This window comes from Salvelinus sp. IW2-2015, linkage group LG19 (genome assembly GCF_002910315.2).
Source record: "Salvelinus sp. IW2-2015 linkage group LG19, ASM291031v2, whole genome shotgun sequence".
Classification (NCBI taxonomy): domain Eukaryota; kingdom Metazoa; phylum Chordata; class Actinopteri; order Salmoniformes; family Salmonidae; genus Salvelinus; species Salvelinus sp. IW2-2015.
Window position 1 is genome coordinate 15,601,399 of NC_036859.1, and position 27,748 is coordinate 15,629,146.

At 42.1% G+C, this 27,748-nt stretch overlaps 1 protein-coding gene and 1 pseudogene across 1 annotated transcript in view; one reads left to right on the plus strand and one right to left on the minus strand.

Moving 5' to 3' along the window:
- The first annotated feature begins 5,075 nt into the window (after nucleotides 1–5,075).
- LOC139029319 (meprin A subunit beta-like) lies at nucleotides 5,076–19,262 on the plus strand (annotated as a pseudogene).
- A 2,135-nt stretch (nucleotides 19,263–21,397) lies between these two features.
- The window catches only part of LOC111979247 (PH domain leucine-rich repeat-containing protein phosphatase 1), an 84,593-nt gene continuing 78,242 nt past the window's right edge, over nucleotides 21,398–27,748 (minus strand). The window contains 2 exon segments of the mRNA XM_070448843.1: nucleotides 21,398–23,917; nucleotides 27,506–27,734. Of these exon segments, the coding sequence (XP_070304944.1) occupies nucleotides 22,634–23,917; nucleotides 27,506–27,734 (1,513 nt within the window). The 3' untranslated portion in view covers nucleotides 21,398–22,633.

Genomic DNA, 27,748 nt, shown 5'->3' on the forward strand with positions numbered 1-27,748 from the left:
TTCCGTATTYACTGACCTTCATGTCTTAAGTAATGATGGACTGTCGTTTCTCTTTGCTTATTTGAYCTYTTCTTGCCATAATATGSACTTTGTATTTTACCAAATAGGGCTATCTTCTGTGTACCACACCTACCTTGTCACAACACAACTGATTGGCTCAAACAGCATTAAGCATTWAGGAAAGAAACTCCAAAYATTTACTTTTAACAAGGCACAACTGTTAATTGAAATGCATTCCAGGTGACTACCTCATCAAGCTGGTTGAGAGAATGCCAAGAGTATGCAAATCTGTCATCAAGGCAAAGGGTGTCTATTTTGAAGAATCTCCAATATAAAATATATTTTGATTTGTTTAACACTTTTTTTTGTTATTTCATTGTCTTGATGTCTTCACTATTATTCTACAATGTAGAAAATAGTAAAAATTTAAACCCTTAAATGAGTAGGTGTGTCCAAACTTTTGACTGGTACTGTACATGAGCTGGTGTCTTTAACTAATGGTCAGATATTGACTTCTGGCAGAAAATATTAGCTGTATAATATTTTCTCATTCGGCCACTGTTTTAATAATAAAGCACACAGCGTAGCTTGGAGTCAATGCAGGGWGGTTAGCAGTCACTTCTCTGTAGGTAAGAACTACATGACAGCATCAAAGGCTGAGGGCTGAATGTCTAACAGGTATCATGCCCTTACTGGTGAATAATAACGGGAGAACAACCACTAAATTGATCCCTTTGAAGTTTTGTAATGACTTGAACATTTCCAAAGATAGTGTACAGAAAATGATTAAGAAATTGCCRAATCAAAGTTGGTACAAGCCTTGTACACTTGACCAGTTCAAAGCCAAAGACTTGTATGAGTGAATGACGTTTTAAGCAGTCAGACATTAGGTAATTTCCTAACGTCAACAYAGTGAAAGTGAAAATGTAATTGTCAGGTGGGTTTGCCCTGTTGTATTTATACTTGTCAATTCAATTTAAATCAGTTACAATTCTCTAAGAAGATTATACAGGTGGTAGCATGACACAAGGTGCAGACACATGAGGCAGATGGTTGGAGTCTTACAATATTTATTAATCCAATAGGGTAAGGCAAGAGAATMGTCGTGGACAGGCAAAAGGGTCAAAACCAGTTCAGAGTCCAAAAGGTACCGAAAGGCAGGCAGAATCAAGGTCAGGGCAGGCAGGATGATCAGGCAGGCGGGAAAGTAGTCCAGTCAGGCAGGGATCAAAACCAGGAAGACTATGAAAAAGAGAATAGCAAAAGGAGAACGGGAAAAACACACTGGTTGACTTGACTAACATACCAGACAAACTGGCACAGAGAGACAGGAAACACGGGGATAAATACACTGGGAAAAATAAGTGACACCTGGAGGGGGTGGAGACAATCACAAGAACAGGTGAAACAGATCAAGGCATGACAGGGGGTTCGTTTTACAGGTGGTAAGTGGAAGTTTTAATTGAAATATTAATTTAAAGATGAGAGGAACAGATAATGTACTGTTTGTTCATTTGTGTCTGTGAATGGACAAGAGGGGGAGAGAGTCAACATTAGTGGAAAGAGAAAGAGTGAACAGAGAGAGAGTGAACATTCTAATGCATTGTTACTTCAACATGTTGTGACTAGGGTTGCACATTATGGGGAATATTCAGAGGTGGAAACTTTCCGTGGGAATTAACGGGAATATATGGGAATTAACAGGAATATATGGGAATTAACAGGAATATATGGGAATTAACGGAAATGTATGCAAATTAATATTAATACCATTTAAATGTAGATGTTTTTTTGCATTGGATATATTTCCCATATCATATGGAGACAGAAACATAAACATTTTACCTTATCATATGTAGACATAATTGCAAATCCTTCCAATYTACATTTTTAAKAACAATTTAGTTACGAATTGAACTTTAATTAKATTAGTTGACTCTTCACATGGGATGATTTCACTGAACAACAAAAGAAAGGAAATATCGAATGATCCCCAATGATCCATCGCATCTCCCAAAAACATTTTCAACATACATCTGTAAAATGAAACTAAAGATTTAGTTGTCTTCCTCTCAGGCTTCCATGTCTGCTTCCTGGACCTCCTCAATGTCCARCTCTTGAACATCAGACTCTGAGGCCTCTGTCAATTTCCAACCTTGTTGAGGATGGCTCGTTGTCAGGCTCAAAAAGCCCAAAATTTGCTSGGATGGCCACCAGTTTTTCAACCCTTMTATTGGTCAGCCTGTTGCGTGCTTTGGTGTGTGTGTTCCCAAACAAGGACCAGTTGCGCTCTGAGGCGGCTGATGTTGATGGGATTTGGAGGATGATGGAGGCAACAGGGGAAAGAGCCTCAGATCCACAAATTCCCATCCAGCAGGTGGCTGATGAGATATGTTGGCACGACTGCCATATTGAATCTCCATCCCAAAGCCCTTGCTTGGAAGTGTACTTCGCCAGACAAGATCCTTGCCCTCATCCAGGCCAAGGTGGCGAGACACGGTAGTGATGACACCATAGGTCTTGTTGATCTTTGCACCAGACAGGATGCTCTTGCCAGCATACTTGGGGTACAACATGTACGCTGCGGCATGTATGGGCTTCAGGCAGAAGTCTATACGCTTTTTGATGTATTTCAGACTGCAGTTTCCTCTGCTTGGAGCAACAGTGAAGTGGGCAGGGCAGTACGGATTTCTTCTCTTAAATCTGCAAGCAGCCTGAACATCAGACAGGATGGCATTGTCTCTCMCAATCCATGCAATGACTACTGCTATAGGTTTCAGGAGTTTCAGGCTGCCTACCACTCTTCCAAAATACATCATCCAGGAGGATCCTATTGATGGGGCTGTCCATATCGGCAGACTGTGATAAGGCCATTTCTTGGAGAGACTCCTTCCCCTCCAGGAGACTGTCAAACATGATGACAACACCACCCCAATGGGTGTTGCTGGGCAGCTTCAACGTGGTGCTCTTATTCTTCTCACTTTGCTTGGTGAGGTAGATTGCTGCTATAACTTGATGACCCTTCACATACCTAACGATTTAATTTGCTCTCTTGTAGAGTATATCCATTGTTTTCAGTGCCATGATGTCCTTGAGGAGCAGATTCAATGCATGAGCAGCACAGCCAATGGGTGTGATGTGAGGGTATAGGTGGCATGAAAAGGTCACTGCAAAAGATGAACACATTCTGCCCACACCAAAACTGTCATGGCTCAGTTCCAACATCTCCAAATCATACAGCAAATTAGGGTGTTTCTGTTACCATAAAAGGTGAATGGAGGGCGTTTTCCAGAGAAATATACATAGTATGGCTCTGATTTATRAATAGAAACATGCCTGTATGTTGCCTGCAACAGTTTGAMAAATCCCAATAATTTGTTGTACACGTAAATCCTAGATTCTCCACTTATGGCAGAATTTAGTGAGAAATGGCTCATGACAAGGCGTGGAGTTGTGCACATCCAATCAAGTTGATTTGCACATTTTCATCGAGATTGGTGTCATATTGGCTTAGATATGATGGTAGGSAGATTTACATGTAACACTGAGCTTCAATCAATGACAGAGTTGMGTCAATGAGGTGGTTGYTTTTCAATGGGCTAWCACTTARAGTATAACATGGTTTCTGCAGACTAAAAAATGATGCGTTCGGATGGTATCGGAAACTTGACTCAAGCGTGGTAACAATCATTCGTTGTTACACCTCATTAWTTACGGACTGCAAATACCACCAGTTACATATTAGTACAGTAACTATYAATTATTACAATAAATTACAATATGTGTTAGTGTAATTACATATGTACTTACACTGAAATAAGGGCCCCTTAAAATAAAGTGTTACCAAAGAMTTTTATAACTAACTCAAGCTAGAACAGAGCCTGTCGTTTCCAATGGGAGCAAATTAATCATAGTGGGCAGAACAACAAGGAGGTGAGCAGAGCCATGTGCTAGCTTGCCTTTTGTCGCGTTCTCGCATATATTTGCATATTTCTGTTWGGGAACGCCTACTCTGTGAACTGCGCGTGTGGAATAACTCAATTCGTCCTTGCACTCCTAAACAATGACATTTTTWAAATCTTTGGCAAAGGGTAAAGTCTATTCTAGTTTTAGAAAAAGTCAGATTCTAGTTTTAGAAAAAGAAAACTGTATGGTGATCAAATGTATCATCCTTGAGAAAATTAGCAGAATGTTGACCAAAATCCATCTCCCACTGCCAGCCACTGGGCTTCCTCTCATCACCATATTTGGTAGGGAATGGAAACGCCAACCAGATGCTTCACATTTATTCACCTGGTGAAATATCTGGCTCATTGTTCTATATGAGGTGTTACCTAATATTAACCCTCACATCACCCATTTTATGTTAATGGTTATACCTCATTTGGGATTTCACTTTTCAGAAGTTTTTCAGCAAGATGAGAATTAACTACTAAAGCTGCAGGAAGTACCTTGATTACAGCACCCATCTTGAAGCACCACCCCCACCCATCACAACAGCCACTAAGGAAGTCAGCCCTCTTCCTGTGGATACGATCCACATGACTGGGAAAGTATACAGACACTAAATCCACAGAATCATAGGATTAGTACTACTAGTAGTGAGGTCATTCCACGAAATAGTGCCTTTTGCATGCATCCCTTTGATCTTTTAAGTAGAAATTGTGCACCAATATTGAATTTTAAAAGTCTGTTGTATCACATTATTATTAGTCCCCTTTAATAAACACCACATGGAGAATTCAATAAATCAGATTTTTTATATGAATAAAGACTTGCTAAAGTACAAAATGTCCCTCTGTGATTTCTATGAAGATTTCAACCCACTTAACCCCAAATTTTCTCCAGGTTTCTCCCATCATTAGCCCTAGTTGGTCATTTCTTTTTTTTTTTACCCCCTTTTTCTCCCCAATTTCGTGGTATCCAATTGTTAGTAGTTACTGTCTTGTCTCATCGCTGCAACTCCCGTACGGACTCGGGAGAGGCGAAGGCCATGCGTCCCCCGAAACACAACCCAAGCAAGCCGCACTGCTTCTTAACACAGCACGCATCCAACCCGGAAGCCAGCCGCACCAATGTTTCGGAGGAAACACTGTACACCTAGCAACCTGGTCAGCGTGCACTTCGACAGAGCACTGCGACAGAGACTGGGCTCAAAACCAGAGTCTCTGTTGGCACAGCTAGCACTGCGATGCAGTGCCTTAGACCACTGCGCCACCCGGGAGGCCGTAGTTGGTCATTTCTGAAGATTATTATTTATTTCATGTGATTAGGGATTAATTTACATCTGTCCCCTCATTTTAAGGTCAAACCTGCTACGTGAACTGAACTGTAGTTTTATTATGGTGAAATTTTACATTTTTAAATAAAGAAGTAACATTGAAAATTAATAGTCAAACCATAGAGTAAAAGCAGGTGAGCTGGTTCTATTCTTTTTGGACATTTTCTGATGTTTAGTGGTGGAAAACTGAGCGGGTTGAGCATAACATGTCAACCCTGTTACCCATAGATAGACAGGCTAGACATTTTTTAAAGGTCCAATGCAGCTGTTTTTATATCAATCTCAAATCATGTCTGGGTAATACAAGTTTTAATAGTCCCTCTTGAGATGGGAAAACATGTTTTTATGAATGTGAACATGTGCTCTTAGTGACAGGTGATAGGTGAAATCAAACAGTTTTCTTTACCAAGTTACACTTCTCAAAAGGCTCCACATTGGTTGAACAACCCAATAATTTCAATAGTGCTGTAGTAGCCAAAGTACTAAAACTAGAAGTACTAGTATTAGTACTGTGGTACTACTAGTAGTAGTATCAGAGAGAGAAGTAATGATTGTGGTCATTTTGATAGCAGAGGTATAGGCCTAGCCTAGGCCTAGTACCTGACTATGGTGTGTGGTGGCATATTTCTGCTTTACCAAATGAGGAGAGTTACAAACTACACACCAGTCGGAGTTATACTTAAACTACATCTTTAATAATAATAATAAGCTTTGCAATAGCATTTGACTTTCAACAATTCACTATTTCTAATGAACCGTTGAGAAGTACCAACAGAAAAATACAAAGATCTTTTATAGCCAAGATACACCCCTCTCAACTAGCATGACGAATCACAGATCTTAGGAACTGTTCACAAATAAATACTTTTTCTTGAGAAAGGAGTATCCCTTAGCCAGGTAACATTCGCTATTAATTATCGTTGAGTTTGGTCCCTCAGACGAGGTTCTAATCTCGTTCCTGGTACTTCATAGTACAAAACACCAACTCATCCAATGGCATATATCAATTATCAACTCTAGYTACTCCCATCTCAAGTAAACCCCCTTTTGACCCCACTCCTGGACAAGCTCACTGAGGGGAGTGAGCCTCTAGGTCATACACTATCCCAGGATAAGTGTAAGATCAGAGAGGACATACAATGTTTCCAGACACTGCCATACACCTCCCCCCAATGGGAAAAGGAGGGAGTGACTGGCACACAGACATTGTGGAGACAAGTYATTYGTTCCCCATTAATCACGCCATCCCTTCACATGGTTTAAGAATAGGTAAAGACKCATTCACATATGAAGACAATGTTCCATTCTGTCCTCTTCRCTTRCTGATATTCTGCATAGCACCAGGGACATGTGAAAGACAAGCCTGACCTCTCCCCTCTCTGGGCCCCAAGTGACTGAACCCTAGCTGAGGGAAAAGTGCAACTGCCAACACTATAGTCCAAAAGGATACATTCTAATGACAAGTATCTCACATAAGCATATTATGCTAATAAAACATCTTAGTTATCTATGTTACCCAACTAATTCTGATTCATCCGCCACAGGTGGCAATGTTTTTTAATTTTTAAAATGCATTTAACCTTTATTTAAGTGTTCAAGAGGCCATAGTGCTGTAACTATCCAGAACTATTCATGGTCAGTGAAGGTGAATGCATGGCCAGAGCTGAGAATGAAGTTCTACATTATTAGGCATCTCCCTAAGATCCTATTCTTTTAAGTAAAATAAAGCAGCGTCCTAAGAATATCAATAACCAATCACCTGAGTCCTGAGTCCTAGTTCCACAACAGTGAAACTACTCAGATTCTATATTAAGCTCACAACTCAGTTTGATTGGTCGATCTTTACCTTGTCCCAGTTGCAACCTATAATCAAGGACAGGACACATTGTATTGGATCTTCGACAAGAGGACAGAAACATTTTCATTTAATTGTTCTCTTTGATGATAAATCGTCCGAAGTGACTACATTTGTGAATAACTTGTGAAGGTGTTAAAATGGCTAGATATCATATGTGACATATAGTATATCAGCCACAGACTTAATTCTGATTTACAGGTATGGATGCAGTGTAATCATCACTTCCATCAGCGTTCTCTTTCCTCTTTAAATAAACCTTCTGTTTAGAGTTCATGGAGATTAAGCAATAAGGCCCGAGGGGGCGTGGTATATGGCCAATATTCAGCTAAGGGCTGTTCTTCTGCATGACACAACTCTGAGTGCCTGGACACAGCCATTAGCCGTGGTTTATTGGCCATATATCACAAACCCCAGAGTTGCCATATTGCTATTATAAACTGGTTACCAAAGTAATTAGAGCAGTAAAAATATTTTTTTTGTCATACCCATGGTATATGGTCTGATATACCACGGCTTTCAGCCAATCAGCATTCAGGGCTTGAACCACCCAGTTTATAATCCACAAATTGCCACTGGCTAAGTCTATGACTTTAAAATGCCTATTTACTCTATTCCATCTGACTGCGCAATTCATTGTCTCATCAGCTCAGGCAGGCAACTTATAAACCTGATCTCCACTATAAAAAGCATCTAGACATTATCTCACATTTCTTTTAGACTAACATTTTGTTTTCAACAGCGGAGATTTGTACAAACCTTGCTGTCTGTCTCTCCGACATGTGCAACATTGTTTAAATATTCAAATTGGATCTCCTGCTGTCCCGTAGTAATGAATGAGTCGAGACGGGACAGGCAGTGTTTCTCAGCCAGTTGAAATCATGAATCAGCTGCCATAATTTTTATGGATATATACAAAAAAATGTAAATTGAAAAAAGGTCAAACGAAACACAGCTACTTTTCAGGATTTCCAGCTTCAGTTTGAAGTGATTGTGTTATTGTAGCTGTGTTGTTGGCTAGCTCCTATGCCAGGCAAAATCATGCCTCATTAGCTCATTGTTATGGATGTACTCAAATGTCACAGTTTAAACAAGTGCAAATGCAGCTACTTTGCTGTTATTCTGGCTGACATGACAGTAACTTAGCCGTAGTTGACTAGCTAGCAAGCAAGGGATTCGAATGTTGCCAGCCAGTATGGCAATGGAACATTTAGAACGATCGACAAGGTCCATAGATACAGAACAAATAGACTGAACGACTGGGTCTCGTCTCTAGCAACCCTAGATTTGTGTCGGGACTATATCTTGTGGAAGGATGAAATAGTATGAATAAAATAATCAAAATAACGTTATTTGAATATGTTGGTAACCCGTTGTATAAAAGTGATAATGCCCTCAGAGCCGGTGTTTGGAGATTATATTGGCAAGATTTGCCTAAAACCCATGCCAATATATCCTCCAAACACCGGCTTGTTGGGCATTATCACTTAAGGAAACCCTAAATTAATAATACCAAAAACTTACCTTGACTTGGAAGAGTTCCAGTGTTGGAAAGTCATAGCCAGCTAGCTAACATAGCAGCCCTCTGTTTGAGTAGGGTGTTTCAGTAGTCAAAATAGCTAGCTGCATTTGCTAGCTAAGAAAAGTGAAACTGAAAGTGAAAAAATATGACAATCTCTCTATTTCTCTTGCTTCTCTTTCATTTTGGAAGAAATGAATTTGTTCCAAACTGTTCAACTCTCTTTGAGTCAACTACTCGCCACATTTGATACACTGCAGTGCTAGCTAGCTGTAGTTTATGCGTTCAGTACTAGATTCATTCTCTGATCCTTTGATTGTGTATTCATTCATGCTGCAAGAGATCTGATAGGCTGGAGGACGTCCTCCATGAGTTGTCATAATTACTGTGTAAGTCTATGGAAGGGGGTGAGAACCATGAGCCTCCTAGGTTTTGCATCGAAGTCAATGTACCCAGAGGAGGACGGAAGCTAGCTGTCCTCCAGCTACACCATGGTGCTACCCTACAGAGTGCTGTTGAAGCTACTGTAGACCTTCATTGCAAAATAATGTGTTTTAATCAGTTATTTGTTGACGTGATTATATTTAGTACAGTTTTATCTAAAAAGGATAACTTTTTAAATGTTTGACGATTTAAATCTTTATGAAATTTACTGAGGAGGATGGTCCTCCCCTTCCTCCTCTGAGGAGCCTCCACTGAAAGATCTATTATATGTGACTAACACATTTTTGACATTTGACATCTCGAAATTGTAATATGTTTGTGGGGAGAAAACAGATTACTGTTTTTCCAGACATTGGAAGACATGTTTTCCAAAGAAATGCAATCAGCATGTTTCTAATGACAAATACAGTCACCTCCAAAATTATTAGCACCCTTGATAAACATGAACAAAAAATACTGTATAAAATAAATACTATAAATAATGAACTACGTGTAACTACCAAAATAAAAGAAACACCAACATAAAGTGTCTTAACATAGGGCGTTGGGACACCACGAGCCGCCAGAACAGCTTCAATGCACCTTGGCATAGATTCTTCAAGTGTATGGAACTCTATTTGAGGGATGCGACACCATTCTTCCACAAGAAATTCCATAATTTGGTGTTTTGTTTATGGTGTTGGAAATGCCATCTCAGGCACTGCTCCAGAATCTCCCATAAGTGTTCAATTGGGTTGAGATCTGGTGAATGAGACACACACATTAATCCCGCTATGCTCATTTAAGACCTTTCAAAGCCACAGCTCACTGGGCAAAAACTGGTTCAATCAATGTTTTTTCCACATAATTTCAACCCAGAAAAGCAATGTGATGACGTTGAATCAACGAGGAAAACTCAATTTGCAAAAAGTCATCAAAGTAAAGACATTTTGTATTTTTTTCACCCAACTTTTAACCTGAATCGAATGAAATTGTTACATTTGTTGTTTATTTCACGTTGAATTCACAGTTAACAACTCAACCATGTAAATCAGAAGTATGTGCCCAGTGGGTGAGATCTCTTCTAGCCAAGGTATTAACTGGGTATTTTTATACAAGACCCTAAACATGATGTGATGTTAATTGCTTAATTAACTCACGGTTAGTTAACAACTCAACCATGTAAATCAGAAGTATGTGCCCAGTGGGTGAGATCTCTTCTAGCCAAGGTAGCAACTGGGTATTTTTATACATGACCCTAAGCATGATGGGATGTTAATTGCACACAACTGTGTAGAAGCATCTGCTTTCAATATACTATACATTTACTAAATTTTTTCCTTTATTTTGACAGTTACCTGTATATTGTACGCACAAACATATGGGGAAATTATTTTATTTTATACCTATACAGTTGCTCAGAGAAAGAGATTTTGTTAAACAAGTATTATTATTTTTCTCAAAAAGATGTGTCAAAATTGTCAGCCATAATTAAAAAATAATAATAAAAACAAGCATAATTAAACCTGCATTAACATTCTACTTTTGAGTTAATCTCAGTTTATAAAAATTTGGGAAAATGCATGTAAAATCCATTTGTCATCCAAAAATAGTTTGTTATCTTTACAAAAATAAGTTTAATTCACATTAGTCATGTCAATATTACAAATATATATATTTATATGATTWGAATATGAATTGCAGTTCCACTATCGCACAGTGTTGGCAACAAATGCATTTGATCAATTTCCCAATAGCAAATTCTAGGAAAATGTGATTTAATGTTGAATATCACCTCTTAACTAACCTGAGATTGATTTAAAAAGAAACATTTGAAAGGGGAATGTAAAGATTATTGTTTCATGAGAACAATTTGTGGGGCATTTTAGTTCCTAGCTCATAGCTAGCTATGTGTCTGGGAAAGGGAGCCCTACAGAGTGGATCCATGTAATGTCACTTTACTAAAGCACATCATTGGCTAGTCTTTCAGCCACACATGTTGCTGACAGCTGTATAAAATCGAGCACACAGCAATGCAATCTCCATAGACAAATATTCAATCGCCGAGAACCCGCACACAAGCCTAAGATTACCATGCGCAATGTCAAGTGTCGGCTGGTGTGGTGTAAAGCTRGCGGCCATTMGACCCTGGAGCATAGGGAAACCCGTTCTCTGGAGTGATGAATCACGCTTCACGTTCTGGCAGTCCGACCGTCGAATCTGGGTTTGGCGGATGCCAGGAGAATGCTACCTGCCCGAATGCATYGTGCCAACTGTAAAGTTTGGTGGAAGATGAATAATGGTCTGGGCCTGTTTTTCATGGTTCGGGCTCCTTAGTTCCAGTGAAGGGAAATCTTAACACTACAGTGCACTACACTACAATGACATTCTAAAGGATTCTGTGATCCAACATGGTGTCAACAGTTTGAAGAAGGCCCTTTCCTGTTTCAGCACGACAATGCCCCTGTGCACAAAGCGAGGTCCATACAAAAATGGTTTGTCGATCGGTGTGGAAGAACTTGACTGACCTGTAGAGAGCCCTGACCTAAACCACATCGAACACCTTTGGGATGAATTGGAATGCCGACTGCGAGCCAAGCCTAATCACCCAACTTAATAGCCCATATTAATGCCCATGATTTTGGAATGAGATGTTCGACAAGCAGGTGTCAAAATACTTTTGGTAGTGTATCAACTTGTATCATCTTGTATATTGTACCATCATCACCAGCGCTGTGTAAATCAAATCAATCCCCATTTACACCTTTACCTGCCAACCTACTGCTGAATTGTTGTCCCTACGACTGCTAGAAGACCCTATTTTACACCAGGCCATTGTTAAATAGACACCAGCTGGAATGCGGTTTTAACCAATCAGCATTCAGGATTAAACCCACCCGTTGTATAATAACATGTTAGTTATATTAGCTATGCTGACTATGACGTTACTTTAGATAATATGGTGACAACGATGTAGGCTGTTTGTAAAGGTTTGGCTTGGAAAGTTTTTTTTCGCCTGGTCACATACAGCTGATTTGTTGTGAACTGAAGTCCACGAGCGAATGGAAGAGAGGGAATACAACGTTGCTGTTATGAGAGTGAACTCAGTTTACGCGTGATCAGGTGTGTATTCATTCCGCTGATTCTGTTGAAAAACGTTTCTTAAACGGAAGCAAACAGAACAAAACGGGGATAAACATAACTGTTGGACTAATGATTACACCACATATCAACTAGATGTAGGCAAGAGCAGTATTTAATGTCACTGTCTGTCACCTCAAGTTTGTTTCTCGACATGTGTGCACCTAAGTTGTAKATTTCATTCATAGGCTAGGTTGTAGCAACCTCATGATGGCTATAGGGGACATTCAGTATCATGTAGTAGCCTAAACCTATCGCTGTTACATTGAACTGGGTGAATGGAATATGATAGAGTCATCCAATATGCTGTAATAGAAATAAGGCTATGCTCATTAAAAAAAATAATCCTCCCTCATCTTAAAAATGGCACTGACCGCCACTATGATTTTTAGATGATTATTCATATGCCTGTGAAGTACATTTTAAGTGAAATGTTTATTTTTTGAAAGATCTATCTGCGTAAACCCATTTGAACGTGGAGCTGTAAGGTTCTATCTGCAATCCAATCACAAGCCGGAACAAATAAAGTTAGACCAATCAGAACACGTTTTTTCCATTTCGATCTAAGTATGGTCTAGGCTACAATGGTATGCAAGCAAAAAACAATGTCAGAAATCTTAAAATAAATGATGTTATCACATCGTTGTTCAGTGATGACTATTTCGTCTGATGATCATAATACATTTCTTAATGTATTTGATGATGCGTTCTGACTATCTTGGTAAAATAGTGTTATTCTATCATGTATTTATTCAATTAGCTACAGTTTTCTTAAACTTGCCTCAGGATTTTTATACTCTGCACTTTAGGTACCTTTTAAGGTGAGAACAAAACAGTTCTGAGATCTGGGATGTGAAAACTTTGATGCTCAATATCTCAGAACTATGCTTTTTGCAGATAGAATATTTTAGTCACAATGTCAACATGACAACAAAAAGGCAGATTAGTGCTAGCCTAATCAAACACTAGTTGTTTCACACACAAGACACAGTTGATTTATCTTGCCTTTTTCCAAGAGCAATAAGCTATGTGACCAGGACAAACAAATATGTCTTATTGTGCTGATCACGTGCCTAATCTTCTCAGATAAGCAGGCTAAGGACACCATATAAGCATCAATGGAAGCATAAAGTGAGATTTGCGATTAGGGCATGGTTTATCAATTCATTGTTATCAAGTCATTGCTTTACTTTTGTCAGATGTAATTGAAGGGCAAAGAGCAGCGATATGATTTGTAAGATTCCAGTCAGCATGCTGTATTCCACATGAAGTCCTAACCCTGCAGATCTGCCATTGGGGAGATTCCTTGTCTCCCTGGCCTTTTTAGGGGATGAAGGTCAATTACATGTCAACTCTGTCCATTCAGGAGACAAATTGAAAATCCAAGGCTAGATTTGAAAATAATGGCTAAACTGGCCAAATTTAAATGAAATTGAACCCTCCAACCCGGCTGAACTCTCTCTCTCTCTCTCTCACTCCCCCCTCCCTGCTCTCTCTCGTCCCCCCTCTCGCTCCCTTTCGTCCCAGCTCTCTCTCACACCCCCTCTCTCTCCATCCCTCCATCCCCAGGCAGTGAACACAACTTCAACACTTACAACGACACCACATCGAGTTCTCTGGGCGTCCCCTACAACTACGGTTCCATGATGCACTACAGTAAGACAGCGTTACGGCACCGAGCCCAACATCATCACCAAGATCCCTGCCTTCGCCGATGTCGTCGGACAGTGCATGGAGTTCTGCGACAATGACCTCGACAAGGTCCAGAGCCTTGTACCATCTCCTGCCGTTGTGCCCTTGAGCAAGGCACTTAACCCCCACAGTTGCTCACCATCCAGAGGTGCTGCACTGTGGCTGACCCTGTGCCTCTCAACYTGTGTGTGTATCTCTGGTTGTGTTGGAAAAGGCAGAAGACACATTTCCGTCATAAAGTATATATTCTATTCTACAACTGTCTGAGCAGACTYACTGATCTACCAAGTCAGTAGTAAGACAGTCACATTTGGTCTGCTGATCTACCGATATATTAATCAGTGGCTGTAGCTCAATCAAACCCACAGTGCAGGAGATCTCCTTTGCTGGAATTTCACATTTTTGTTATAAAAAGCATATCTGAAGTACAGTGATTAGTTAGGTAATACGTACAAAGCAAAACTCCTGTTGATTTTGATGAAATTGTGTATTTTGGAAAAACGGGAACAGTAGGTGTATTTCTTAGTGTGTATTTGAGAACCCTAGTGGATAAATAAAACATGATTTGATTGTTACTTTATGAGAGAATAGATGTCTTAGCTGCCTGGGTACATGGTAAAACTAGATAAAAAGGCAAAACATTTGGCACATACTGTATAATTGATATGTGTGTCTGGATGGAGTCTACAGCAAGTCAAAGTTTTCCTGTGATTGCTGTTTCGCTGTTGGCAAGTCGATGTTCAATATGTGTCCTTTTGATCCACCACGCTCCACCACTTTCTTGGACACCTGTCTTAGAGAGGGAGAACATCTGTGGTATGATCCAAGGGCCGGAAGACCAGGCAGACTGGAGCACGGTGACCCAGGCCCCCAGCGGGCCCACCACGGAGTAATCCAACATGGGCAAATGCACCGGTGAGCACCCCCCCAGTACACAACAACCACAAAACAACACTATCAACCTCCATTCCTCAGTACCTGACAGGGCAGATCAGAATTATTCTTATCTTATAGTCCAAAGGATGATCAAAGGTCCTGCAGAGTTCATTTGTGTGTTATAAAAACTGCAGTTATAAATAGAGCCCAGAGTTTTCCCTGACCATGGTACCTGGTCAGGGAAACTCTGAGCCCTAGATATAGGCTCAAGTTATCGCCGGCTCTACTTAACAATCCGAAGGAAAATTGATACTGGTGTCCATTGTCCACAGGCTTGGGCTACTTCATGCACTTGAGCACTGCCACAGGCAAACCAGCAGACACAGCCAGGCTGGACAGCAGACAACTCTACCTTGAGAGGCTACCAGTGCCTGCAGTTCTTTCTCTAGAACAGTGGGACCGCCAACGATCAGCTGGTTCGAGAGTAGGATGAAGCCCACCCCAACCGGAACCAGCGAGTTATTTAGCTCATTAGTTGGTAACATCTCTAACATCAGTAGTTTAGACCCATCGTATTGGTTTTAATTCACCTGTTTAATGTGTATAATATAGAATCATTCGGGAGACTAGCCTAGCAGTAAGTGTTGGGCCCGTAACAAAGGTTGCTGGTTCGATTACCCAACCTCACAAGATGAATAATCTGTCGATGTACTCTTGAGCAAGGCACTTAACCCTAATTTGCTCCAGGGGGCGCCGTACCACTATGGCTGATCCTGTAAAACAACACATTTCACTGCACCTATTAGGTGTATGTAACAATATTTATATACAGTACCAGTCAAAAGTTTGGACACCTACTCATTCAAGGGTTTTTACGTTGTAGAATAATAGTGAAGACATTAAAACTATGAAATAACAATATGGAATCATGTAGTAAGATTCTTCAAAGTCTTGATGACAGCTTTGCACACACTTGACATTCTCTCAACCAGCTTCATGACATAGTCAGACCAGGGCCCGTATTCATTAAAAGCATAGTTCACCCAAATTACTAAATTACACATTCTCTTACCCTGTAAGCAGTCTATGGACAAGGTTTTACAGAAATCCATGCTTTGGTTTAGTTTCCCTAGCACAAGTTTCCAAAAGCTAACGTTTTAGCATTTGTAGCACAAATCCCATCCAAGTCCTGGTACCGATATTAGCATTTTGGGCTCATCATTTTCAAATTATCTATAAGTGACTTTGTTGAGCTTTACAGTCAGTTTTAGATACTTTAATTCTATCGGTCCATAGACTGCTTACAGGGAAGGAAACCAATGTGTAATTTGGGTGAACTGTCCCGAGTGGCACAGCGGTCTAAGGCACTGCATCTCAGTGCTAGAGGTGTCACTACAGATCCTGGTTCGATTCCAGGCTGTATCACAACTGGCTGTGATTGGGAGTCCCATAGGGCGGCGCACAATTGCCACAGCATCGTCCGGGTTAGAGTTTGGCTGGAGTTGGCCGTCATTGTAAATAAGAATTTGTTCTTAACTGTCTTGCCTAGATAAAATAAGCACCTCAGAGTGGGAGTACTGATCTATGATCAGGTTCCCCCTATCCATTAAATATTATTCATTATGATCCTAATGAGATGCTTAATTAATATGGACCAAGACAAGTGCAGAAAGATTTGAGACAAAGGGAATTCCTTTAAGACATGGAGTTACATTCCATTGACAGATGAGTGAAATTACCATTATTTTCTGAGATTTTCCACCTGGTTTTGCACTGACTTAAAGTAGCAGTCTTGTAACGTCATAGATGAAGTCATGTATACAGTTGATTGAGACTTCAGAGCTGTTCTTCTGGGAAGACCCTCGTAAGGTGGGCATTGAGGTGTCAGAGGCGGATGGGACCAAATATTTCCATGGGCCGGGCACCGGGACACCCGTGTACCAGGGCCAAGAGCAGGGATTTCATCAATGGGGGAGACACCAGCTTCATGCTCACCATGGAGGGTAAGAAGCCCTGAAAAGTTCCGCTGGTCCCAGATCTGTTAAGTGCTTTCTCGCCAAGTCCTATGGTCATTGCCACGTTTGACAAGATTGCACAAACAGATCTGGGACCAGGCTACCGTATTTAGCAGTTGATCAAAAACATGCTAAAACTATTCTCTACATTCTCTGAAAGTATGATAGAATCTATCTTTAGCATACCATGTTCCATACATACAGTATCCCATTAACGCTACCTTGTTGGTTATCATCACACTCATTGAAATACCATAGGTTGTGGTGGTCCCCCTATTTACCAATACATCCACATCATATGAAGGTATGAAATTCACACCCACTCGCCATTTCTATAACAATCATGCTATCCAATCCTATCCGTGTCTGTACATTCATTTCTATGTTAATACTGTATGTGCTTGTTCTCATCACTTATATGCCCCCCCCCTTCCCCCCATCTCGTTACTCTCTTCAGATGTGTCCCATCTGACGGTGATCCAACCCGTCCCCTCCTCTACCGTGCCACCCGTCACCATGGTTACCACCGCCATGCCGCACTCTGACCCCTGCACTAACATCACATGTGGGAATGAGGGAGTCTGTGTATTGGATGCTGGAAATGCTGTTTGCGGGGCGTTTTACTGTCGGGGCTTGTAGCTTACACAGTACAATGGTCTGTACTGTATCTCTCTCTCTCTCGCTTCATTAATAACTACTGTGTGTTTCTCTTCTCATTGTATTATCTCGCTCCAGCGTCACAGAGCTACTGTAATTATTCCCTCCTTTTTCCCCAGAGGGTGTTCAGTCTTTCCCTTTACAAACACACAAACAGTCCAGCAGGCAAAACTGGTTAAGTGTTATAATGACGAGTTTGTGGTTATAACGATGTTATTTCAACTAGTTTTGCCTGTGTAGTGACTCCCTCTTTCTCTCTCCACCCTCTATATAGGTGTGTCGTGTTAGATCTCTCTTTCGTTCTATGTGCAGTGGGTAGATTGTTGACTCTCTCTCACTCGTTCTCTTCCTCGCCCTATCCAGATGTGCAGTGGGTAGATTGTTGACTCTCTCTCTCNTCACTCGTTCTCTTCCTCGCCCTATCCAGATGTGCAGTGGGTAGATTGTTGACTCTCTCTCTCTCACTCGTTCTCTTCCTCGCCCTATCCAGATGCGCAGTGGGTAGATTGTTGACTCTCTCTCACTCGTTCTCTTCCTCTCTCTGTCCAGGTGTGCAGTTGGTGATGACTGGTGGTACTATGGAGAGACTTGTCAGTATCCTGGCTTCACCCAGGACACGGTGACCACAGCGCTGATAGCCTCTTTCTCTGTGCTGGGTGGCATATTGGTGGTGACCGTGGTTGTGTGTGTGAGGAGGAATTACAAGAACGGTGGTGGTGGTGGAGACTGGGGCATCACAATGTTCAATGTCAGCATTACAGGGATGTAGTGTGTTTTCTCCCTGCCAGCACCAAAACGACCCATGGCCAGCATTAAGTAGATGTAATGAAGATGGAGAAAGGGTTATACATACATATGCTATGAAGTGTGCCTACAGTATTGTTTACGGTAGATGCTGCATTACTGTTGCTGACATGTCATTTCCATCATACCAGGATCTTAACAGTTTTAAATGCAGATAATTCTTTTTAAAATATGCATAATACCATTTTTTTTCTATAGTTGCAGTCATAGAATGGATGGTTTTAGCGGCATATCATTACAGTGCTTCTATGGTTAGTTTAATATTTTCTGTAATGACCTTAGTGATCACTGTTTTACAGCCTGTGTTCGTATTGGCTGCTCAGTGAAACGACCTGTCCTGATTTGTCATAGACGCTTGCTAAAAAACTTTAATGAGCAAGCCTTCCTTCATATACTGGCCTTTGTAAAATGGTATAGAATCAGCTTGATCCTCTCTGTCAAAGATGCTTGGACTTTCTTTTTTGATATCTTCAGTGGTATTTTGTAACAAACACGCCTCCAAAGAAAATTAGAATTAAAAACAGGTTCAGCCCCTGGTTCGACCGTGATCTTGCAGAGTTACTCCACCTCAAGAATTGCATTTGTCAAAAGGCTCGGCACACACGTACTCAGGCTGACTGGCTATCGTTCAGGAAAATGAGATATAAGTGCACTCAGGCTATCCGGAATGACAAAGTTAGTTACTTGAAGGAGCAGTTCTCTCTCTGTGGGTCTAACCCCAAGAAGTTCTGGAAAACGGTTAAAGACCTGGAGAATAAACCCTCCTCCTCACAGCTGCCCATGTCCCTTAATGTTGATGATGTTGTTACTGACAGGAAGCACATGGCTGAGCGCTTTAATCACCACTTCATTAAGTCGGGATTCCTATTTGACTCAGCCTTGCCCGTCCAACATTTCCTCATCTCCCACCCCTTCTAATGCGACTATCCCCGATGCTTCTCCCTCTTTTTCCSCCTGCCCCGAGACAAAGTTTCTCCCTGTAGGCAGTCACTGAGTCCAAGGTGCTAGAGGAGCTCCTMAAACTTGACCCCCAAAAAACATCTYGGTCAGATGGTTTAGACCCTTTCTTCTTTAAGGTTGCTMRCCCTATCATCYCCAAGCKTATCTCRYACCTTTTTAACCTGTCTCCTTTCTTGGGAGGTTCCCAMTGCTTGGAAGGCAGCCACAGTTTGTTCTTTATTTGAAGGGGGAGATCAAGCTGATCCTAACTGTTATAGGCCTATTTCTATTTGGCTCTGTTTATCAAAAGTGTTGGAAAAACGTATATAATCGACTGGCTCAATAATCGACTGGCTTTCTTGATGTCTATAGTATTCTCTGGTATGCAATCTGGTTTACGCTCAGGTTATGGATGTGTCACTGCAACCTTGAAGGTCCTCAATGATGTCACCATTGCCCTTGATTCTAAGCAATGTTGTGCTGCTATTTTTATTGACTTGGCCAAAGCTTTTGGTACGGTAGACCATTCCATTCTTGTGGGCCGGCTAAGGAGTATTGGTGTCTCTGAGGCGTCTTTGGCCTGGTTTGCTAACTACCTCTCAAAGATTGCAGTGTATAAAGTCAGAAAATCTGCTGTCTCAGCCATTGCCTGTCACCAAGGGAGTACCCCAAGGCTCGATCCTAGGCCCCATGCTCTTCTCAATTTACATCAACAACATAGCTCAGGCAGTAGGAAGCTATCTAATCCATTTATATGCAGATGATAGTCTTATACTCAGCTMGCCCCTCACCGGATTTTGTGTTAAATTCTCTACAACAAAGCTTTCTTAGTGTCCAACAAGCTTTCTCTACCCTTAACCTTGTTCTGGACACCTCCAAAACAAAGGTAATGTGGTTTGGTAAGAAGAATGCCTCTTTACCCACAGGTGTGATTACTACCTCTGAAGGTTTAGAGCTTGAGGTAGTCACCTCATACGAGTACTTGTATGAGTATGGCTAGACGGTGCACTGTCCTTCTATCAGCACATATCAAAGCTGCAGGCTAAAGTTAAATCTAGACTTGGTTTCCTCTATCGTAATCGCTCCTCTTTCACCCCAGCTGCCAAACTAACCCTGATTCAGATGACCATCCTACCCATGCTAGATTACAGAGACATGATTTATAGATCGGCAGGTAAGAGTGCTCTCGAGCGGCTAGATGTTCTTTACCATTCGGCCATCAGATTTGCCACCAATACTCCTTATAGGACACATCACTGCACTCTGTAAACTGGTCATCTCTGTATACCTGTCGCAAGACCCACTGGTTGATGCTTAATTATAAAATCCTCTTAGGCCTCATTCCCCCCCTATCTGAGATATCTACTGCAGCCTTCATCCTCCACATACAACACCCGTTCTGCCAGTCACATTCTGTTAAAGGTCCACAAAGCACACATCCCTGGGCCGCTCCTCTTTTCAGTTCGCTGCAGCTAGCGACTGGAACGAACTGCAACAAACACTCAATCTGGACAGTTTTATCTCAAAGACTCAATCATGAACACGCTTACTGACAGTTGTGGCTGCTTTGCGTGATGTATTGGTGTCTCTACCTTTTTGTGCTGTTGTCTGTGCCCAATAATATTTGTACCATGTTGTGTTGCTACCATGCTGTGTTGCTGTCTCTCGTCGTGATGTGTGTTTTGTCCTATATCTATATTGTATTTATTTTTAATCCCAGGCCCCCGTCCCCGCAGGAGGCCTTTTGGTAGGCCGTCATTGTAAATAATAATTTGTTCTTAACTGACTTGCCTAGTTAAATAAGAGCTTCATTGAAGTAGTGCTAATAAAAATATTGGACAATATCGACCTCTTCTGGTCATAAGGTGCACATACACCTGTGATTTTAAACGTACTCAAACTGTTCGACAGCCACGCAACAATAAAGAGATTATTATCCTGCATTTCTTGATAATATGTCATGTGTTGTAAAATGTAAATACAAAAAAAGTGTATAGTAAAGTCTGAGTGCTACTAGCAGCATTTCTGTTTGTTTATATTAACTTAAAATTGTGTGGCCGTTGCAGTTACATTTGCATCTGAAAAATACAAAAGGGCTATACATTGAAAATATTAGACACACACGTTTCAAATACACAAAGAGAGAATTTGAATTTTGACCCCAAAATATACAAATACCACCAGAACAACGAAGCTTATATTCACAAATGTAAGATTTATTATACCAAAGACAGGAACGTTTGTGGTTTACTTTCCATGTGTATATAGAATTTGTTTGCATTACTGAACTGGACACAATCATGCTGATGATAACAGTTAGGAGGGAGGTGGGACGGAATACTGTTTGTATGTATTCTACTGTGTGTGTGTTGTGAGCACACTAGCGGGACTGCTGACTTAACCAAGATAGAAGACAGAACTGAAAGAAAAGAACCACTGTGAATTGTATAATAGTGTGTGTGTGTGTGTGTGTGTGTGTGCATTGAGCATATCTCTGTATGTATGTCTAGGAGAGAAAGGAAGGTGAGCTCTCATTAATGGCTAAACCTGGTCTGACCCACACCCCCTCCACACAATTAAATCAATCCACAGACATATGTGTACACAGTTCCTTTAAAAGCATCAGCATACATTTCTCTTATTTACAATCATTGGAGAAAAAAATCACAATTTCTCTCAGAGAAGATTAGTAAAAGTGACTAGGTCACCATAAAGAGTATGCAACTCCTAGGAGTTAGTCTTTCAAATTTCTATGCCTTTTTACAGGCCAAGAGCCAGGATTTACTGAAAAAATACAGTATCATTAAGTGCCCTATCTACAAAAGTTAAGCGTGTTAATATTGGTGTGTACCATTCAAATGTATTTCATTGATAATAAGATTGTGTCTCATTTTTAAAAAGTGACTTAATTTTCTTCACATTAAAAGATATGGTAAGTAAAAAATAAATGTAATCATATTATCCATTTTAACTGTGTGTTGTGGTAGGCTAACCCTATTGCAGAGAGACTAGTGTTGATTACATTGGTACTCAGAGGTTTGTTGTCTAATGTAAAAACAACATCCCGTACAGTCTGAGTAGTCATGGAACTACTTTGGACCATAAAAGGTGTGTCCATAAGTAGGATACCCTATAGGGTGCGGTTATCTTAAAAGTCTCATTTGCATGTCCTATCCTATAGGCCATTTTGGGGAAAGGGGTGGAGCAGGTTACAGTGCATGGTACTCCAGTGATGTGGTCTCAGGAACGGGTTGAGAGCTTGTAGTCTGTTGACTGCTCAACAAGGTGCTGTTTTTCAGACACAGGCTACTCAGCTAGTCTGCAGACTCTGTAGGGACTATCCACTGTATGGATTTATCAGGGGTGTGTCCTAGAAGTCTGCAGGAACATAGTGGAGGGTTGTAGTAGACTGCAGTAGGGGGTGTGTCTGCTCAGAGGGGTGTGTCGTAGTAGTCTGCAGGCTGGTCGGGGCTAGGTGCTTTCTGTTGTTTCTGCTGATGCTGCTTCATGATCTCCTTGACTTCCTCCTCCAGCTCTGGAGGGATGATGAACTGGTCATCCGGGTCGGGCTGGGCGGGGGCTGTGAAGTACCCTCCGCCCTTCTTAGAAGGGGCGTCTGCTGCCACCTCGATCAGGTTGTGGCTCTTCTCCTGAGGGGCCACAGAGCCATTCCCCCTCCTCTTGCCCAGGGTCTTCCCATCATCACCCTTTCTGCCAGACCCCACTGACCAGCCCTCCTCTCTCTGCTCCCTTGTCTCCACCTCCCCCAAGGTCAGCTCCACCCCTTCCTCCAGTGGTTCCGGGGTGCAGGGTGGAGGAGGTGGAGGAGGGGCCAGCAGGCGTTCCCATCCTGATGATGATGATGAAGAGGCCTCAGCCCTAAGGCAGTGGATGTCAGCCTCCACCTCCACTCTGCTCCCGTTGGAGAAGACCCCGGCGATGGGCTCCTCGTCCTCACTGTCCAGCCCGTTGTCAGACAGCGRGCTGGAGAAGGTGGCACTGGACAGCTGCCTCTGGAAGGAGCCGCTCAGACAGGCAGGGTGGAGTGCACAGCAGCCCCGGGCAGGGAGCTCTGAGCCTGGGTGAGGGTATGGGCAGGGTTGGGTGGCATGCTGGGCCTGGAGGGAGAGCTGGTTGGCCTGGTGGTGCAGGTGGAGCTGGTGGTGGTGGGGCTGTTCGTGCAGCAGCACCAGGGAGCTCTGGGGAGGCTCGTCAGAGGAGGCTGTGGATCCCACCTCGCTGCTCATCTCACTGGTACTGATCTCACTGCTTATCTCGCTACAAGACGACGGAGGGACCGGGAGGGAGCCATCCCCTGAGGGCCGCTCCTTTATTGAAGAACCCCCCGAGGAGGGGTAGCCGCCCAGGCCGGGGCTGGGGGGCGGCTGGGGTGCGTCGCTGCAGCAGCAGGAGCAGCAGTCCTCGCTCACAGAAAGCTGGACCACCACGGCACAGAGACTGTCAGTGCAGCCATAGCCCTGGGCCAGCGTACACAGCTTCTTGGCTGCAGCCAGGCCGTCTGGGACGTTACGAACAGCCTCCACCGCCTCCGACTGCGACAGAGAATCCCACAAGCCCCGGCTGCCCAGGATGAAGAACTCGTCCTGCGGGGTGAGGGTTACCTTGGAGACATAGGGCCGTGGGATCACCGCCGGGTACAGGAAGGAGTAGCCCATGATGCGGGTGGAGTCTGTCACTCCATTTACCTTGTTGTCCTAGAGGGGTAGAGGAAGATGATTACTTTATTGTTCAATAGAAACTTGTCTTCTGCTTTATCCCAACCCCTCCGAGAAACATATACACATACAGTATGTTTACAGTGGGAGCAGTTAGTATTTCTAACACATACACTACCGTTCAAAAGTTAGGGGTCACTTAGAAATGTCCTTGTTTTTGAAAGAAAAGCACATTTTTTGTCCATTAAAATAACATCAAAWTGATCAGAAATACAGTGTAGACATTGTTAATGTTGTAAATGACTATTGTAGCTGGAAACGGCTGATTTTTAATGGAATATCTACATAGGCGTACAGAGGCACATTATTTGGACTAAAAGAAATGTTCAAAGTTCTTCATGTGTTAAAGTAATGATGGACTGTCATTTGTCTTTGCTTATTTGAGCTATTCTTGCCATAATAGGGACTTGGTATTTTACCAAATAGGGCTATCTTCTGTATACCACCCCTATCGTGTCACAACACAACTGATTGGTTCAAACACATTAAGAAGGAAAGAAATTCCACAAGTTAACTTCTAACAAGGCACACCTGTTAAATGAAATGCATTCCAGGTGACTACCTCATGAAGCTGGTTGAGAGAATGCCAAGAGTGTGCAAAGCTGTCATCAAGGCAAAGTGTGGCTATTTTGAAGAATCTCAAATATAAAATATATTTTGATTTGTTTAACAGTTTTTTTGGTTACTACATGATTCCATGTGTGTTATTTCATAGTGTGATGTCTAATAATAGTGATGTATTCACTATTATTCTACAATGTAGAACTTAGTAGAAATAAAGAAAAACCCTGGAGTGAGTAGGCGTGTCCAAACTTTTGACTGGTACTGTATGCATGTTTTTTGTGTGCCTGTTTTGCATGTGTCACATCAGTTTGCAAACAATGTCAAATAAATAAATCATTGAGTTAATAAAGCTGCATACAAACATGGTCTTTTTTTGCTTTCTTGAGTAAGGCCACTCCAAAACGCAGGTGTTTCAGCCTAGCTCAGTTCTTTCTGTGGTGGAGGGGTAGCCAGCAGAAAATACAGAGCGTAGGGGTTGGTAATGTTGTCTTGTTGTGCCGTGATTGGCTTAATGTTCTGTCACTCATGGGGACACAAAAATCTACTGGTAGAGCTTGAAAATTCATGTCCCTTGGGTGCTGCCATAGACTTACATTAGAAGTGCCCATCCAAGAAGGCTCAAGGTCATTGGTCACAGATAAGATGATGTCAAATCACGTTATATCTACAGTTGCTTAGCTAGCAGTCATCATCATGAATCAAGTTGACAATCTACTGGCAAATCCTTTTCAATCCTTGAAAAATTATAGATAAAACGTATCAGTGCTCATTGGCCATTGGACATAAACATTACACAACAAGTTGGAAATCGCAAATTCAACAATGAGTGCTGAGGCGCGACAGCAGCCTCGGGTTCAATCCCAGGCTGTMTCACAGCCCGCCGTGACTGGGAMACCRATTGGACGGCCGATGGCGCACAATTGGCCGAGTGTCGTCCGGGTTAGGGGAGGGTTTGGCCGGAAGGGATTTCCTTGTGTCATTGTACTCTAGCGACTCCTTGTGGGGAGCCGGGCGCCTGCAAGCTGACTTTGGTTGTCAGTTCGACGGTGTTTCCTCTGACACATTTATGCTGCTGGCTTCCAGGTTAAGCGAGCAATGTGTCAAGAAGCAGTGCGGCTTGGCTCTCGACCTTCGCAGAGTCCGTAGTGGCGCTGCAGTGATGAGACAAGATCGTAACTTCTCGCCCATGGTGTTGAATGTAAATGTTTATACTTTTAAACTGTTTTACCTCCTTTTTCGCCACAATTTCGTGGTATCCAATTGTTAAAGTTTGAATACATTGGCCATGCTGTCAATCCAGCAGGACTTCTGCTGCTTTCAAAACAACTGGAAACTTGGAACTGGGAAATCTCAGACTTCAGTGAGTTCAAGAGAACTGGGAACTATCTACGACTGGGAGAACACAGAAAATAATTTTGAATGGTCATCCAACTCGGAATTCCAAGTCGGGAACTCTGACCTTTTTCCAGAGCGCAAAAGAAGGAACGCCGCGCCACCTTCCTGTTCCAAGTCAGCACAGCACAACAAGGTGAGTTCAAAAATGTCTTGTATGCTGCTGCGTAAATTATGTAATATGCCAGGGAGATATGTATACTGTAGCCAAGAAAGTAATGTATATGTTGTGTAATAAGCTGTTYGTAGCCCATGTGCCTCACCCTAATAATTTGGTCACTTTCCACCCTCGTAATTTAGCCTACTGTTCTGACTTGGTGGTGCACCTGTAGCCTATAGCCTGTTTTAGAGAAATGTAATCATTGAATATTGTAAGCGCTTTCATTGTCTGCTTGAGGCTGAATTAACTGTTTCGCTGGCAGACATGGCTCTGCTGATAGCCAGGTGTAGTGAGGGTAAGGATTCACTCCACGATGCTGAAAAGAAAGCTCTGCTGTTGGGACAGCTTTATGTAGGCCATAACAGTTTGTGGGCACCGTTTGTCACCGTTATAGTGCAATGAATGTATTGTTTAGTGTATTTTGTTGTGTAGTGGCTTTGCTGGCATGCATCAAAAATATATATTTTTAGTTTGCCATACCAAGATTTACATCACCACTGGGTAGGAAAGATGTTCCAAGTTATGATATCTAGCAGTAAAAGAATGGCTATACAAACCAGAAGTCTTGGTTCAATATTTGCGATGCGTAAATCAGTCATCATGCAATGGATGAAATCAGGCATTTGGTCCTTGAAAAGTCCTTGACGTTGTGGTAGGCGAGCCGATTTAGAGGTTCTACAGCTCCAATATAATTATTCTGTGATTTCATTTCTGATTCGTTTTTATGAACGCTTTTGTTTGTTTCCCGACATTTCAGTTAAAGAACCATGTGTGCTTATTATGGGCAACACAACATCTCAACTGGCTAGACTGACTAGCTACCACCTGGACAGACTTCACTAGCATGCACCGGGGACTAACGGTGCATGCAGTGTATTTAGTCAGGCAATAGAGATATTTTAGAATGTGAAAATAATATCAATGGCAATGCATAATGCCAATGGGAAAGCCTATTAAAGGGAAGGCCTATTAAATGGAAGGCCTATTAAAAATGTTTTATGGTAATGGTTTGTTTTTTCTATAGTCTATTACAACAATTAAATATACAATGCAGGTCCTTGAAAATTACAGTTAAGTGCTTGAAAAAATCATGTCTGTATGAACCATGTATAGTATAGGTTTCTTGCCCAGCTCAAATGAAATATAAAATCACTTGCTAATTGGAATTATGTACGCATCATTCACTTTACTGTTAGATCTTGACCCGGGCCAGTATTTCTTTCATTGGGGGCAAGTAGCTTTCTGTTGCTACTGGCCTAGTGTGACACTGGAAAATGTACCTGGATGTGGAGCCCTGGTTATAGAATTTAAAGTGAAATGGAATTGATGTGCATCACAAGCTATAATGTCAGTACTATTTCATTTAAATGAACAGCCTCTTACACACCCCCACACAACACGCATAATACACTCAACCCCTCCTCTCCCTCCACACCCCCCTCCCTGTGTACCTCAGTGATGATGGCGTTGTGTTGTCTGATGCGTCGGTACTCTTCCTCCAGGCCTACGTTGTACAGCAGGGAGAGGGGCAGTGGTTTGCCGTCGCGACACAGGATGGCCTGGCACTTGCCTACGTTGGCAGCGGTGAGGGTGAAGCAGCCGCCTGGGTTGGTGGGGTCGTGTCTGATGTGGCACAGGGCTGCCGAGCCACCCAGCTTCTGCCCTGCCGTACCCAGTTTCCTGTGGCACAGACA